Source organism: Euphorbia lathyris, chromosome 9 (genome assembly GCF_963576675.1).
Source record: "Euphorbia lathyris chromosome 9, ddEupLath1.1, whole genome shotgun sequence".
Lineage (NCBI taxonomy): Eukaryota > Viridiplantae > Streptophyta > Magnoliopsida > Malpighiales > Euphorbiaceae > Euphorbia > Euphorbia lathyris.
This window is the reverse complement of record NC_088918.1, coordinates 35808287-35821845: the sequence shown is the minus strand read 5'-3', so window position 1 is coordinate 35821845 and position 13559 is coordinate 35808287. Positions and strand designations below refer to the sequence as shown.

The following is a 13559-nucleotide window of genomic DNA, read 5'->3' as shown; positions in this document are numbered from 1 at the left end:
TCACCACACCAATTTGACGTTGTTGAATCTTGTAGGTCCACATGTCAACCTGCAACTGCACAGAAGCAAAGTTAAAGAGGGCCGTTTGCACGATGAATCCGCTTTGATGCCTAAGTCAGTTCGTAGAGAAACTGAATGATGGTCACAGTCGGTAATTTGAAACTATAATGTAAAATGTGTAATGAATTTGTTTATCTCGATTTGAATTTACTCTATATATACCAATGTTGAGCTGTAGAAAACAGTCATAGATCATGGAGCGGGGTGTACCACGTGTCTCCTATTTATATGAGAGTGTGAGCCCATATGATATCCTTAAAGACCATTTGACGGTGAATCTCGAAATCTATATATAATATAAAACAGTAACGATGGAACTGAGGTGTCACTTCCTCCTTTTTTAGTGATAAAAAATTTAATATATTAATTTTAATTTTATTATATATATTTATCTATAAAAAGATTATTTTATCCGTACTATATCTAAGAGTTCTACATAATTTAAATTAATCCCTAAAATCTCTCTAATTCTCTACACATATATATATAATATAAAACAGTAACGATGGAACTGAGGTGTCACTTCCTCATTTTTTAGTGATAAAAAATTTAATATATTAATTTTAATTTTATTATGTATATTTATCTATAAAAAGATTATTTTATCCCATATATCTAAGAGTACTACAGAATTTAAATTAATCCCTAAAATCTCTCTAATTCTCTACATATCTATATATAATATAAAACAGTAACGATGGAACTGAAGTGTCACTTCCTCCTTTTTTACTGATAAAAAATATAATATAATATATAATATATTAGTTTTTATTTTATTATTATATTTATCTATAAAAATATTATTTAAAGTAAATGTGAAAATCAAATAATAATATTTAATTTATATAACACATTTATGTCATTAATTGTAATTATTGGATTGTATTTTTATTTTTTACTAAAAAAATTGTATTTTTATTAATATTTATATATTAAGATGAATCCGTACATCGCACGGGCCAAAAACTAGTGGGAAGTGATTACGACAACAGTTGGATTCTTGGCTACATCTAACCGGATTTTCCAGATTTCTAGGATATCAATAAGAAAATAAAATAAATGAGGTCTTATGAATTATGATTATCCAAAATAATTCCAGCGTGGAAAATGAGTGATTCTGTCGGGTTCTTAGCCAGAGTCTAATAACCACCAGTTCGAACACACCACCACTAGGGTTTCAGCGCCACCGCCATATCCTCTCCTTGTTCGTCGCCTCTCATGCATTTCCACTTGTAAATTCACCTCAATATGGGCGGCGCCACCAGGTTCCTCATGCTACTCACCTCTACCACCACTCCTCCACTTCTCCACCATCGCTATCCAGCTCTCATCCGTTTCTCCCGCCACCGTACCCTCGTCCCCTCTTCCGTTTCCTGCCTCTCTCACGACCACTATCACCACCTTCCTTCATCGATCTCTCCCTCCCTTCCTCGCCCCTCAAAAATCAAAGCTTCTCAACAATTGCACTCCCAAACTGCCTCCACTCCTGTCACTGATTCTAACCCCTCTTCATTTTCCTCACCTCTAGCCTCTCAGGCCTGGCCAGAGTGGTCCAATTTCATCAACAATCTCTCTGCCGCTGGGTATTTTAATCGCCAAAGGTTTGGTATTAATCTTAATGAGGAATTCGTAGCGGGTTTAAATCTTCCGGAGCATTTTGTGATGGCTTCTTCTGCTTGCTTGACATTTGCGTGCGAAAGACCTGACCTGTTAGGGTCAGTTTTGATTGTAGCTTATACTCAATTACATTATGTAAAACGCCTTGTTTTGAGGGATCTTATTGTTTAATCTTCTTTGTTCACATACGTACAGGATGCTGTCGAGAAGCGATATAGAGGTTGTTGTTGAGAAAGGAATGCCCTTTTTGTTCAGAAATGGAGATGACTCTGTTAGAAGAATGAGATCCTTTTTGGGCAGCGCATATAGTAATGTAAGTCTTAGTGTTTGATTTTTGGATGCTTGATTGAAGTTATTAGCTTTATGGTTGAATTGCCTTTTATTTGAGGGGTCTGAAGTCTAGATGGTGATTTGCGGGTAGAACTATGTTATGTTGTGACACCATTTTAGAAGTTTCTCATGAATATAGAATGTGGGATATTATCAAATGATTGTTGTGACACTCCTCTATACCTTTTATTGAAGTTTGCATATAGAGCTTGTGTCACCAAAAGAATTGGTGTCAGATACTGCAGGATTATTTCTGTGATGTTAATTTTATAAATAATTTTGCTTTTACTAATAACGACCCTGCACATCCTAGGAGATTCATAAAAAAGGAATGGAGTAAACAGAAAAATGTCTGCATAAAATAGTAGCAAGTAGCATGAATAACTCCTTCAGATCTTCGGTAAAATTTTGCTAGCTTATAAATTTCTTAAGGAAACAATGACCTCATATAATGCACAATAGTAATCGCACTACCTCGTGGAAAATGGATATCTCCAAATTGGTCAAGACTTTATAACTGCTGTTGTCTGATGTCTCTGCTTTTGATCAACATGTTCTTCACTACCTTAGGTCTAACAGGCTATGTCCAACATGTTCTTCACTACCTTAGGTCTAACAGGATGATGTCTCTGGAAAATGGATATCTCCAACTTGGTCAAGACCTTAGGTTTCAAAATATATTAGGGGTAGTTTCTCCTACACTCTTAGGAATAGAAGATCTAAAATAATGAAAGTTATAACTGTCTTCTTTATCTTTTGCTTGTTAAAAAACCCATATAGTGAGAGCTCAGATTGCACCAGTGTTACATCTGGACACATGTAAAATTCGCATGGATATATACTATCTCTCTTATGCCTGCTGCTTCAACCTTTTATTTTCTCTCAATTTTGGGTGCAGAATACTGATAGAGCACACACAATTGACTTGGTGAGGTTTTTGTTAAGTTATGCAAGCAATTTTATTTCTTCTGAGAAGAATATTCCATCCAATGGAGAACTTGTGGAGTCATCTGTTCGGAATCTTTTGAATGAGTTGGCCCAGCTGAGCTATGCTCCAGAGACAAATTTATCCGGGTCATTGCAAAACCAGTACTCAGATAGATATGGACAACCACCAAGATCTCCTGGTGCTCCAGAGATGAACCTATCTGGTTCAGTGCAAAACCCAGATAGATGCGTACCAGCACCAAGGCCTAATGGACAAAACGTTGAAATGAAAAGAGGTGACTGGGTTTGCACAAGGTAGAGTCCATACTGTTTTCTTGGTTGTATTTTGCTGTCTTATAAGTTATATGTAATCTCGAGTGTTAGGGAAATATACAGTGTTTCCTTGCTTTATGATGTTCTTATCATGGTTCATTTGCATGCACAAGTATTATTATTATTATTATTTTTAACCCTTCATTGCTGTAATAACATCACTCTTCCTTGAATGGTATCAAATGAGCAGGTGTAGTTTCATGAATTTTGCCAGAAATATGAAATGTCTTGAATGTCAAGAAGCACGTCCAAAGAGACAGCTTACTGGTGGGGAGTGGGAGTGTCCTCAGTGAGCATTGTTTCTTTCCTTGATCCTCTACGGGCTTTGTTGGCTTATGTGTTTTCGTTTGAAGTTGAAATGAATTTTTGCTTTTTGCAGATGTGATTTCTTTAATTATGGAAGGAACACCGTGTGTTTAAGGTGTGATTGTCAACGGCCTGGAGAGGTCTCCTTTGGTACCAACAATTCTTTAGGATATGGCCAAGGGAGCAATGCAGGCAAGGTTCCTGTGGATGCTAGATTAGCTGCCAATGAAGAGAAGGCCCAACGGTGGTTTAGCAAGATTTCTCAGCTAGATAGTAATTCAGACATGAGCAGTGCCATAGCTGATGAAGATTTTCCTGAAATTATGCCTTTGAGAAAAGGAGTCAACAGATTTGTTGTCAGCACAAGGAAGACTCCTCTTGAGAGGAGACTGGATAATTCCCAGTACCAGAGGAACTTGGGTGATGCCTCTGGAAGCTCCAGTTCAAATTTGAACCCCAACCAGTCATTTGACCAGAGTTTACAGAATGCAGGAACAGATACTGCCTCTTCTACTCCGCCTGGTGCCCCTAGAGGAAGTAATTACATTCCGTTTGTGCCGCTACCTGCAGATATGTTTGCCAACAAACCTGATGAATCAAATATAAATCAGGGTGGGAAAGTGGAGATAAAAAATAACAAGTCTCTTGCTTCAACCCCAGTTGAGCAAAGAGATGCTGTTTCTGGGAGCAATGAGTACAGTAATTCATCTGCGAACTGGCAGTCCTTTGAGGACCCCAACCAAAACCTGAGCAACCAAAAAGAGGAACAAGAACAAGCTGAAAAATCTGAGAGATGGTTTAAGAGGGTTGCAGAGCTACATAACGTTACAGATCTGCCTAGTGCAATTCCAGATGAGGACTTCCCTGAGATTATGCCAATGCGAAAAGGGGAGAATAAATTTGTAGTCAGCAAAAGAAAAGATCGTTCTTTGACTTCTCCGGTGTACAAGAGGCGTGTGGCCATGGAACAAGCTAATGATACCAATTTTGTGCCCTTTGTTCCCTTCCCGCCTAACTACTTTGCTCAAAAGGATAATCAGCAGCGACCTGAAGCTGATTCGACCAACAATAGTGCGGGTGGTACTTCAAATTCTGCAACTTCAGAAGAGCTTCCACATAACAGTGCCAGCAAACCTGGAGTATCTATGGGGGGTCATGCTCAAGGAATGGGAAATCAAAACTACAATACAGGAAGCAATGGTTCAAGAGCTTGGGAGGAAAACAGAAATACGGAAGGTGCATGTTTAACTGGTGAACATTCGACTCAGAATGTAATTGATCCACAGCCTACTGGCAGGGATAGTTGGAGAAATGGACAGTCTAGTAGAGACAACTTCAGTAGGAAACCAAATATGGTGAGAAATTCACATCAAAATATAACTGAAACCCCAAGAAGTGGCAAGGACAGTGGGAGGAATGGCTTCTCTACTAAAGAGGAAACTGATGGGGCAGCAAGCTTCTCAGGGACTACATCTGAAAATCAGAACGTTAGAGGTAGCTGGTCTGGAAAAAGCTTGGAAGGGTCAGCAGTGAAAGAAACAGATCCTTTGGACATGTCAGAGGAGGCGAAAGCAGAGAGGTGGTTCAGGCGAGTTGCCCAGATCAAGGACATTTCAGAGTTGAGTGAGATCCCAGATGAAGATTTTCCGTCAATAATGCCAATGCGAAAAGGTGTAAATAGATTTGTTGTGAGCAAAAGGAAAACACCATTGGAAAGGAGGTTGACATCGACTCAGTATAGAAGAAATCTTCCAATAATGAGCTCTGATCCAGTGAAGGAAAATGACAGCAACTGATGAATCATAAGCAAGGGCATTGATGATTATCCTTGGCAAATTTTGTTACCAACTTCAAAGTTTAAAGAACACTTTGGGTTAGTCATTTTAAGGTGAGAGTATCTGTACTATCCAATAAGAAACATCAATATGCACTTGTGAAAAATAGGCACGGTATGATGCATTCTTTCATGGTCAACATTTTGCATCTGTAAACTGAACAAATTATTTGTACAAAAGATACTTTTTTTTTTTTATTCAATTTATGTTTAAATCACTTAGGGTAAGAAATTATTTAATCTTAACTGTTAAAGTACTAGTATTTATCATAATAAATCCTGATGTTTTTCATATTTTAATGCTACAAGGTCCTCTGTTTAGTTTCTTTGTAATTTCTTGTAGTATAATTTTCCCATCAAATTTGCTATATAAATTATAAAGGTAAGTTACATGATAATCATTTTAAAAATTTACAAATGTCTCATTTTTCAAAAGAAGTTTTTAAAATGTAAAATTCTTAAGAATTTAAATAACTGTATCATGGAACGACATATTTTATAGGAATTGTCCATTTTTTTAAATCATTTGAATAAATGCAGCATACTTTTTTTTTTTTTTGTAACTAACCTTATCTTGCATTTTTTTTTTCATGCTATAAAAAAGAAAGCAAACCTTTCTCAATTCATATCTTTAGAAAGAATCCACATTTTTATAAGAGATAATTCATGATGTAACTTATTTTTATATCCCGGAATAAGTTTGGGAGTAATAATAGTAGGAACATCGAAGAAAACTGTTTTTTAATATTTAGATTTTTTAAATTAAATAATTAATGGTTGATAACTGTAATTTAACAAAATAAGAAATATTTGTATCAGAATTTGATATTATAAATTTAATAAACATTCATGTCCTATGATAATAGACAAAAACAAAACATAGTTAATTATAAAAAAAAACTTCAAATACGATTTCTTGTGTAATTTTCTCAAATTATAATTATATTATATTGCAAAACGTAATTTTAAATATGTTATTATGTTTTTTTTTTGAATCAAAGAATGAATGAATTAATCAATGAGCCACTTCATGGCAAAAAATGTAACAAATTAGGCAAAATAAAACTCGGAATTGAATTGAAAGAATTGAGACAAGTGTTGAGACGTGACGACCGCGATAAAGCATGGGCCACCTCATTTGCTTGCCTTCGGATCCACTTGACTGAGTAAGAGTCATTATCTTCTAGAACCATTCGACATTGAGCGATCAAGTCTCCAAATTCAGAATCGTCCTCGACCTTTGAATAATTTGCATCGACGACCTGTTTAGCGTCAGTTTCGAATATCACCTCTTTGTGGTTCAGCGCGGACGTCCATTTCATCGCTCTAAGTAGCGCCTCTGCCTCGCATTCTCTAATTAGTGGACAACAATCTAGCTTCTCCGATCAGCCAGCCACAAAACGGCCACTAGAGTCGCGGACAACTGCACCAAAACCCGCGAAATCTGTCTCTTCGAACCGTGCTGCATCTGTACAGCAGGAGACGGCGTTATTTCGCGGGGGATGCCAACTAGAACACGGACAGCCACCGCCTCTTCTCACTAGCGTTACAACAGTAGATTTCTTCATGATTTGCGCGCGAGACCAGCTGTCCAGGACATTATCGGCCGCTGCCGCTATTTGCTTTGCTGTTGTCATTGTGAGCTGCCAAAGTTTCAAATTTCTGGCGTGCCAGATACTCCATAGGCGCATTAGAAACGGGCCAAGGCTGCCTGCTGCGATTTTACCTAGCACAGAAAAAAACCAGTCAGAAAAACTATTGTTGTCCCTCGCCACAGCCGTGATCTGATCCAGTAAACCCGCCAAGTGCCATACCCTCCTATCCAAATCACATTCAATGAACACATGCCAGTCATCCTCCCATGGGCCATTGCACGCCACACATTTAGTTGGTACTGTTAACCCTCTTCGCTGTAAATTAACACGAGTTGGGGTGCAGCCTCTAGACAATTGCCAATTAAAATGACGAGCTTTCTGTGGGATCTCTACTGACCATAATTTCCTCCAGTCTCCACCAACATGATACTGTTTTCCCCCCTCAAGGGCCGTTGCTAAATGATACGCACTCTTAACCGTATACCGACCAGACGAGTGCCCTTGCCAGATTAGTACATCATTGGTGTGCCGAGGTCGGGGAGGAAGTTTGTGCATTTCTCTAATATCCCTGGTAACGAATAACTCCTCCAGTAACTTAACGTCCCATTCTCTTGAGTTTGGGATGAATAAGTCACATACCTTTAGCTGTTCCAGCCCCTCAATCATTGGTGTTTGGATAGCGCTATTATTACCATCCCTTAACCAGTGATCCCTCCATACATTGACACTATTTCCATCTCCAACCAGTGAATCATTAACCCTTACCATATACTGAACCGAAGTTACACACATCATAATCATATTGACCCACTTCTTAGAAAAACCCAATTTTAACATAATTTCTCGCAAATAGTTCCAATCGACTCTATCGTAAGCTTTACTCATGTCTACTTTCACAGCAACATTTCCTTTCTTCCTAGTGACATTCCTGTTAATACTGTGAATTGATTCGAATACTATTAGCACGTTATCAAGAATAGATCGACCTTTAATGAATGCAGACTGGGATTCAGCTATAATACAGGGTAGTGTAGCTTTCAGCCGATTTGCAAGGACTTTTGAGATTATTTTAAACAAAACATTACACAGGGTAATGGGCCTGAGCTCAGACATATCAGCCGGGTTCTCACATTTGGGCACTAGAGTAATGATCGTATTATTTAGACCGATAGGAAGCATACCTTGTTCAAGCCAAGAGGTTCCATCAGTGAAAATATCGTTCCCGATCAGATCCCAGAAGTGTTGATAAAAGCCAGGATTAAAGCCATCCGGACCCGGCGCTTTGTCAGGATGCATATCAAAGAGGGCTTTCCTGAATTCATCCTTTGTAAAAGGGTGTAATAAGAGCTCATTATCCTGATCAGTCACCTTTCTCTGCATCAGATCGACAACACCCCTCCAACCCCTGTTGCTTGCTAAAAAAATCCCTTCGAAGTACGACTTTGCTGTTTCCCCTAACTCATCCGTGTTGCAGATCCAATGACCATTAGCATCCTTAAGTTTTCCGATATGGTTCTGTTTGTGTCTGCCGTTGGCAAAAGCATGATAGAGGTATTTATATCCCCGTCCTGAAGCCAGAGTAGCTTCGATCTTTGCCTCCAATGATCTTCCTCTTGGAGGAGAACCTGAACCAGTTCCGTGCTTGTTTTCTCGAACATATTCGGATCTGCCCCATCATTTCCTTCCCTGCAATGTTCTAGTCGACTTCTTAGCTGGCTGATAGTGCGATGGGTGTCTAAGTTTCTGTTCCGCCCCCACTGACCAACTACTCCCGCCATTCTCTGCAGTCTCACTGTCATAGGATCAGCTTCGCTCTCTCAACAGACCGTATCCACAATCCCGCGGAGGCCATCCTCCCTGATCCATTTCTATTCGAACCGGAACTGTCGCGGTATCGGCGCCTCAATAAAATCAGTCACCAACATTATAGGTGAATGGTCAGAAGTTGGTGCGATTGAATTGGAGCTATTACCATTTGGAAACCGCGCAAGCCACTCATCAGTACACAGACATCTATCAAGCTGTTCCTGAACCTCATTGCTTTTCCCACGATGTCTAGTCCACGTATACGGATACCCCATTAATGGCAAGTTATTCCGACCACAAACAGAGAGAGTGTCACGAAATCCTTTGAAACACCACTCCGGATGATCCACAAGGCCTTTTTTGTCCCGATGATATAGAAGATCGTTAAAATCCCCCAGGATGGCCCATGGGAGAGGAGAGGCGGCAGCAAGGTTCCTGATAATATTCCAAGAAACCTTTCGTCTAGCTCTCTCCGGGCACGCATAAAAGCCCGTCAGGCGCCAATCACCCTTCAGAGAATCGTGAATAGTAAGATCAATGTGATTGGTTGAAAAGGACATTAGGGAGCAAATATTCGTTTTTCTCCAGAACACACAAATACCTCCACTTCGCCCAATACAATCAACAGCAAAACAACTCTCAAACCCCAATCTATGCCGAATGACTTCAATGCGGGACAGACAGACTAAAGTTTCATATAAAAACACAATATCGGGCCTGTGAACTCTGATCAGTTCACCAAGAATAGGGACTGCCCTGGCGTTGCCCAGGCCTTGGCAGTTCCAGCTAAGTATCTTCATATCTTAGGGCAGACCCCTGAGTCCGCCGGATTAGATTTCTTCTGCTGTTCTCCTACAGGTATGTTTGGGTGTATCTGTTCTTGATCACTCAACTTCTCATTCGGCTCCTCATTTGGTAGGGCTTGGCTTTGGTCAACCTCCATTGACTGAATAGTCACTCCCTGAATTCTGACCTCCTTCCCATCAGTACCACGCCTTCTTTTGCGCTCATCTGTTACCTTGAGGCCTAATTCAAGTATTGTTACTGAAAGGGGCGGGTTAGACCCTTGCCCCTGCTCGAAGATACTTGTGTCGAAGTTCCGCGATAGATGCTTTAGGTTATGTCCCGGAACAGGGGTTTGCTGGGTCGTCTCCTTGCTAACCCTCGATGAAATAGAGTTGTCCTGGTTATTGGTCAAACCATTCGCATCCTCCTCTCTCAACCATCTTTCTCCACCTAGCATATTCGCTCGTCAGTCCGGCGCTCGAAGGGAAACATCCCAATTACGGATCACTTCCTCCTCTTTACATTGGAAGAAAATTTCACAGTGTCTATCCAAATGCCTTATAAGGCCACAAATGAAACAGTATGTGGGTAGCTTTTCATACCTGAATTTGCAGTTTAACCATTCCCATCCAGCCCTCCTGACTTTTTTTCTCCCTCTGCAGAGGCTCTCGGATATCAATGGCTACCCTAATACGAAGATAGCTCAGCTCATTCCTCCACTTGTTCTTTGGATCGTAGGAAACAAAAGTCCCAATGAAATTGCCCAGCGCCTGTGCTACAGCCTCAGAAAATAAACCAGGGAGAAGACCGTACACCTGAATCCAGAAATTTGCATGGGTCATCGGAGCTTCAGTAGGCGCTTCCCCTTCCTGTAATGCATGTAACATAAGAAGATGGTTGTCAAATGTCCAGGGACTGTTATCAATTACCCACTTCAGGTCATGGGGGTGATAAAATCGGAACAACATTAGCTTTCCTCCTAGCTCCGTTATCGCGATTCCTTTTCCGGGTCTCCACAGGCTAGCAATCCGGTGCTTGAAAATCTGGAAACTGAAATTCCGGTCAGTAAGTAACGAACCCACAAGGCACCACTTGTAGTCTATCGCCGACGAACCATCCCCCTCTCCGACGAACTCAAACCCGTCATCAATGATGGTCAGTCGTTGCAATTGATCCTCCATTCGGCTACTAGATAAGCGATACTCAAACAAAGAAGGCAGGCGGCGCATGGAAACCACCTCACAGCCGTAGAAATCAGAGCGGCACCGGTCACCAGCGACCTAGACGAACAGGAAGTCGAAAAAAGGAAAACTCTCAATAGGAGTAAAACTCTCAACGGGAGTAAAAAATTGTATGTCATTATGTTTTATATATCACAAAATAAATATGTTTTTATATCCTAATGTATAAATTTTAGATACCAATTTATAAATTCTAACTCTAAAAAATATATCATAGATTCCTAACTTATAAATTCTATTCCTTAAATTATATTAAAAATGATGATTTTCTTGATTTGACATAATTCAAATAATAATTTCACATAGTTGTAAATAATTTTTGAAAACTGCATTTCCATGTAAATTTTCCTTTATTTTAAAACATAGTCAATTGATTTTGTGGATTACTAAACCCAGCCATGAATTCCCACCTCTAGCCCCATGAAAAGACCAAACTACCATTTACCCAAAATTTGAAAAAACACAAAACCTCTCAAATACCCTACACACTCTTTGATCAAATCCGGACTAATTTGTGAACCAAAACATGGAGTGTAACAACAACCGTAAAGGGAAAGCGAAAATAATAAGATTTACCGTTTTTGTTTTTTGATTTAAACTTAAAAATTGAATCTGTGGATGATTTTTTAAAAACGCCGGAATCGTAGTCGGGCGTATGAACATCACGCCCGACCTACGGTTCCGGCGTATGAATATCACGCCCGACCTGTGATTCGGGCGTGAGGCTATCACGCCCGACCTATGGTTCGGGCGTGATGTTCATACGCCCGAGGGGTTTTAATTAATTTAATTAATTTTTTGTAATGTTTAGTTTGTTTAATTTAGTTTAACTAAATTTTTATGTTGTAAATTTTAGTTGTTGTAAATTTTATTTTGTTTAACTAAATCTTTATTTTGTTAATTTTAGTTAAATTTTTATTTTGTTAATTCAGGTATTTACGGGTTAAATTCAATAGCGGACTAATTTTTTTACGGGTTTAATTCAACAGCAGACTAATTTTTTTTTACGTAACAGGTATTTACGGATTTAATTCAATAGCGGACTAGCTATTTTTTTTGCTCTCCCGACACGCGGGCGTGTGCCTATCACGCCTCACCTTGTGGTCGGGCGTGATAGCCCCACGTCTCACCGTGTGGTCGGGCGTATAGCGATCACGCCCGACCACACGGTGAGGCATGGGGCTATCACGCCCGACCACAAGGTGAGGCGTGATAGGCACACGCCCGCGTGTCGGGAGAGCAAAAAAAATAGCTTTTTCCTCCCCAAAACCCATGAAAGGGTATTTTTGTCCTTTCACGGGGCTAGGGGTGGGAATTTGGGGCTGGGTTTAACAACACCCTTGATTTTTCAATCTATTAAAAACAGATTGGAGCCTTTAAGTGTGACTCATGCGCCCTTAACTAGTAAAAAAAGGTGGACAAGTGGCACTACGTCATATTAATGAATTGTCACGTATGAGAAAAGTAAAGTTAGTGGTGAAAAAAATACATCAAACATTTGGTGGAAGAATTGAAACAATCTTTAAATCAATCGGTGAAAATCTCAAGCAATTGAGAGAATCTTGAATGAAAATTTTTAATGACTTCAATCACTAAATCAATTGGTGAAAATTTAAAACAATCATTTTCAAGTTTAGAGTAAATAATATTGAGCTTGTTTAAGCACGGAGAAATAAAAGACATTTTAAACTTTATCACTAAAACTCTCCAAATCTTTTTAGTTACTAAACATAGAAAAAACAAATGTTCAATTAGAAGATATGATTTCAAAAGAATTAATCCAAGAGTGTACAACAAACAACCAAATTATAAAAGAAAAAAATAGAATAAATGCAAACTAATAGAAGAAATGATTATAAGAGAATAAACTCTGAAGACAATAGAAGAAACATTTCAGAAGATAATAGAAGAAGTAATTTCAAAAGACAAGAGAAGAAACTCATAAGAACAAAAGAAAAGAAACATAAGAAGTTGTTACCATTGTTGTTTAGGATTTAGAGAGTTTCAGAGAAAAATTATGGATTTCGATATTCAAGTCGTTATATTTAAGGATTTAAGTAGAAGATGTCATTCCTTCTAATAGGTTACACGTTGTGTTTTGCAAGTTCGATGACACATCAGATTAGGGTATCAATTGAATATGTTTTAAGCAAGTTGATGTATTATTAGAATAACTTAAAAGTTTAAGGACCAATCAAGTTTTTTTTTGACAAGTTTATGAATTAATTGACTATGCTTTAGGCACGATAAAGATGTTAACTGGACAAACGTAAAAGTTCAAAAAACTTCATGTTACTTGTCCAAAAACTTCAATTTCTCTTATACTTTTAAAATATTATATTTACTCTTTAAAGTTGTTTAAAGTGACCCATTATTCTCCTAAAATTCAAGCGGCGGAGTAAACACATATTTTAAAAAAATTGAAATATATACACTTTAAACAAGCTCAGATAGCGAACAAATAGTATCAAAAAGGTTAAAAGGCTAATTTATTACTTTTAGAGAATCAACCTAGAATTTTTGTAAAGTATGGAGGCAATTGAACCCTCACTCAGCGGGGACGCGGTACGACCGGGCCGCCTTTTATGGAGGCAATTGAATTTTTCATTTTTCATAAGTATAGGAGCTAAAAATGTAGTAAGCCAAATAAAAAGCCATCTAATAGGATGGAAGAAGACAAATGAAGCATATGTAGAGTGATTACATTTTTGCAATCAAATTCTA

At 38.6% G+C, this 13559-nt stretch overlaps 1 protein-coding gene across 1 annotated transcript; it reads left to right on the top strand.

Moving 5' to 3' along the window:
• The first annotated feature begins 1183 nt into the window (after positions 1-1183).
• LOC136205588 (zinc finger protein VAR3, chloroplastic) lies at positions 1184-5625 on the top strand. Its single transcript, XM_065996238.1, has 5 exons — positions 1184-1775; positions 1873-1990; positions 2906-3249; positions 3458-3556; positions 3647-5625. The coding sequence occupies exons 1-5, from the start codon at positions 1309-1311 to the stop codon at positions 5367-5369; spliced, it is 2751 nt and encodes a 916-aa protein (XP_065852310.1). The 5' UTR covers positions 1184-1308; the 3' UTR covers positions 5370-5625.
• Positions 5626-13559: the final 7934 nt, after the last annotated feature.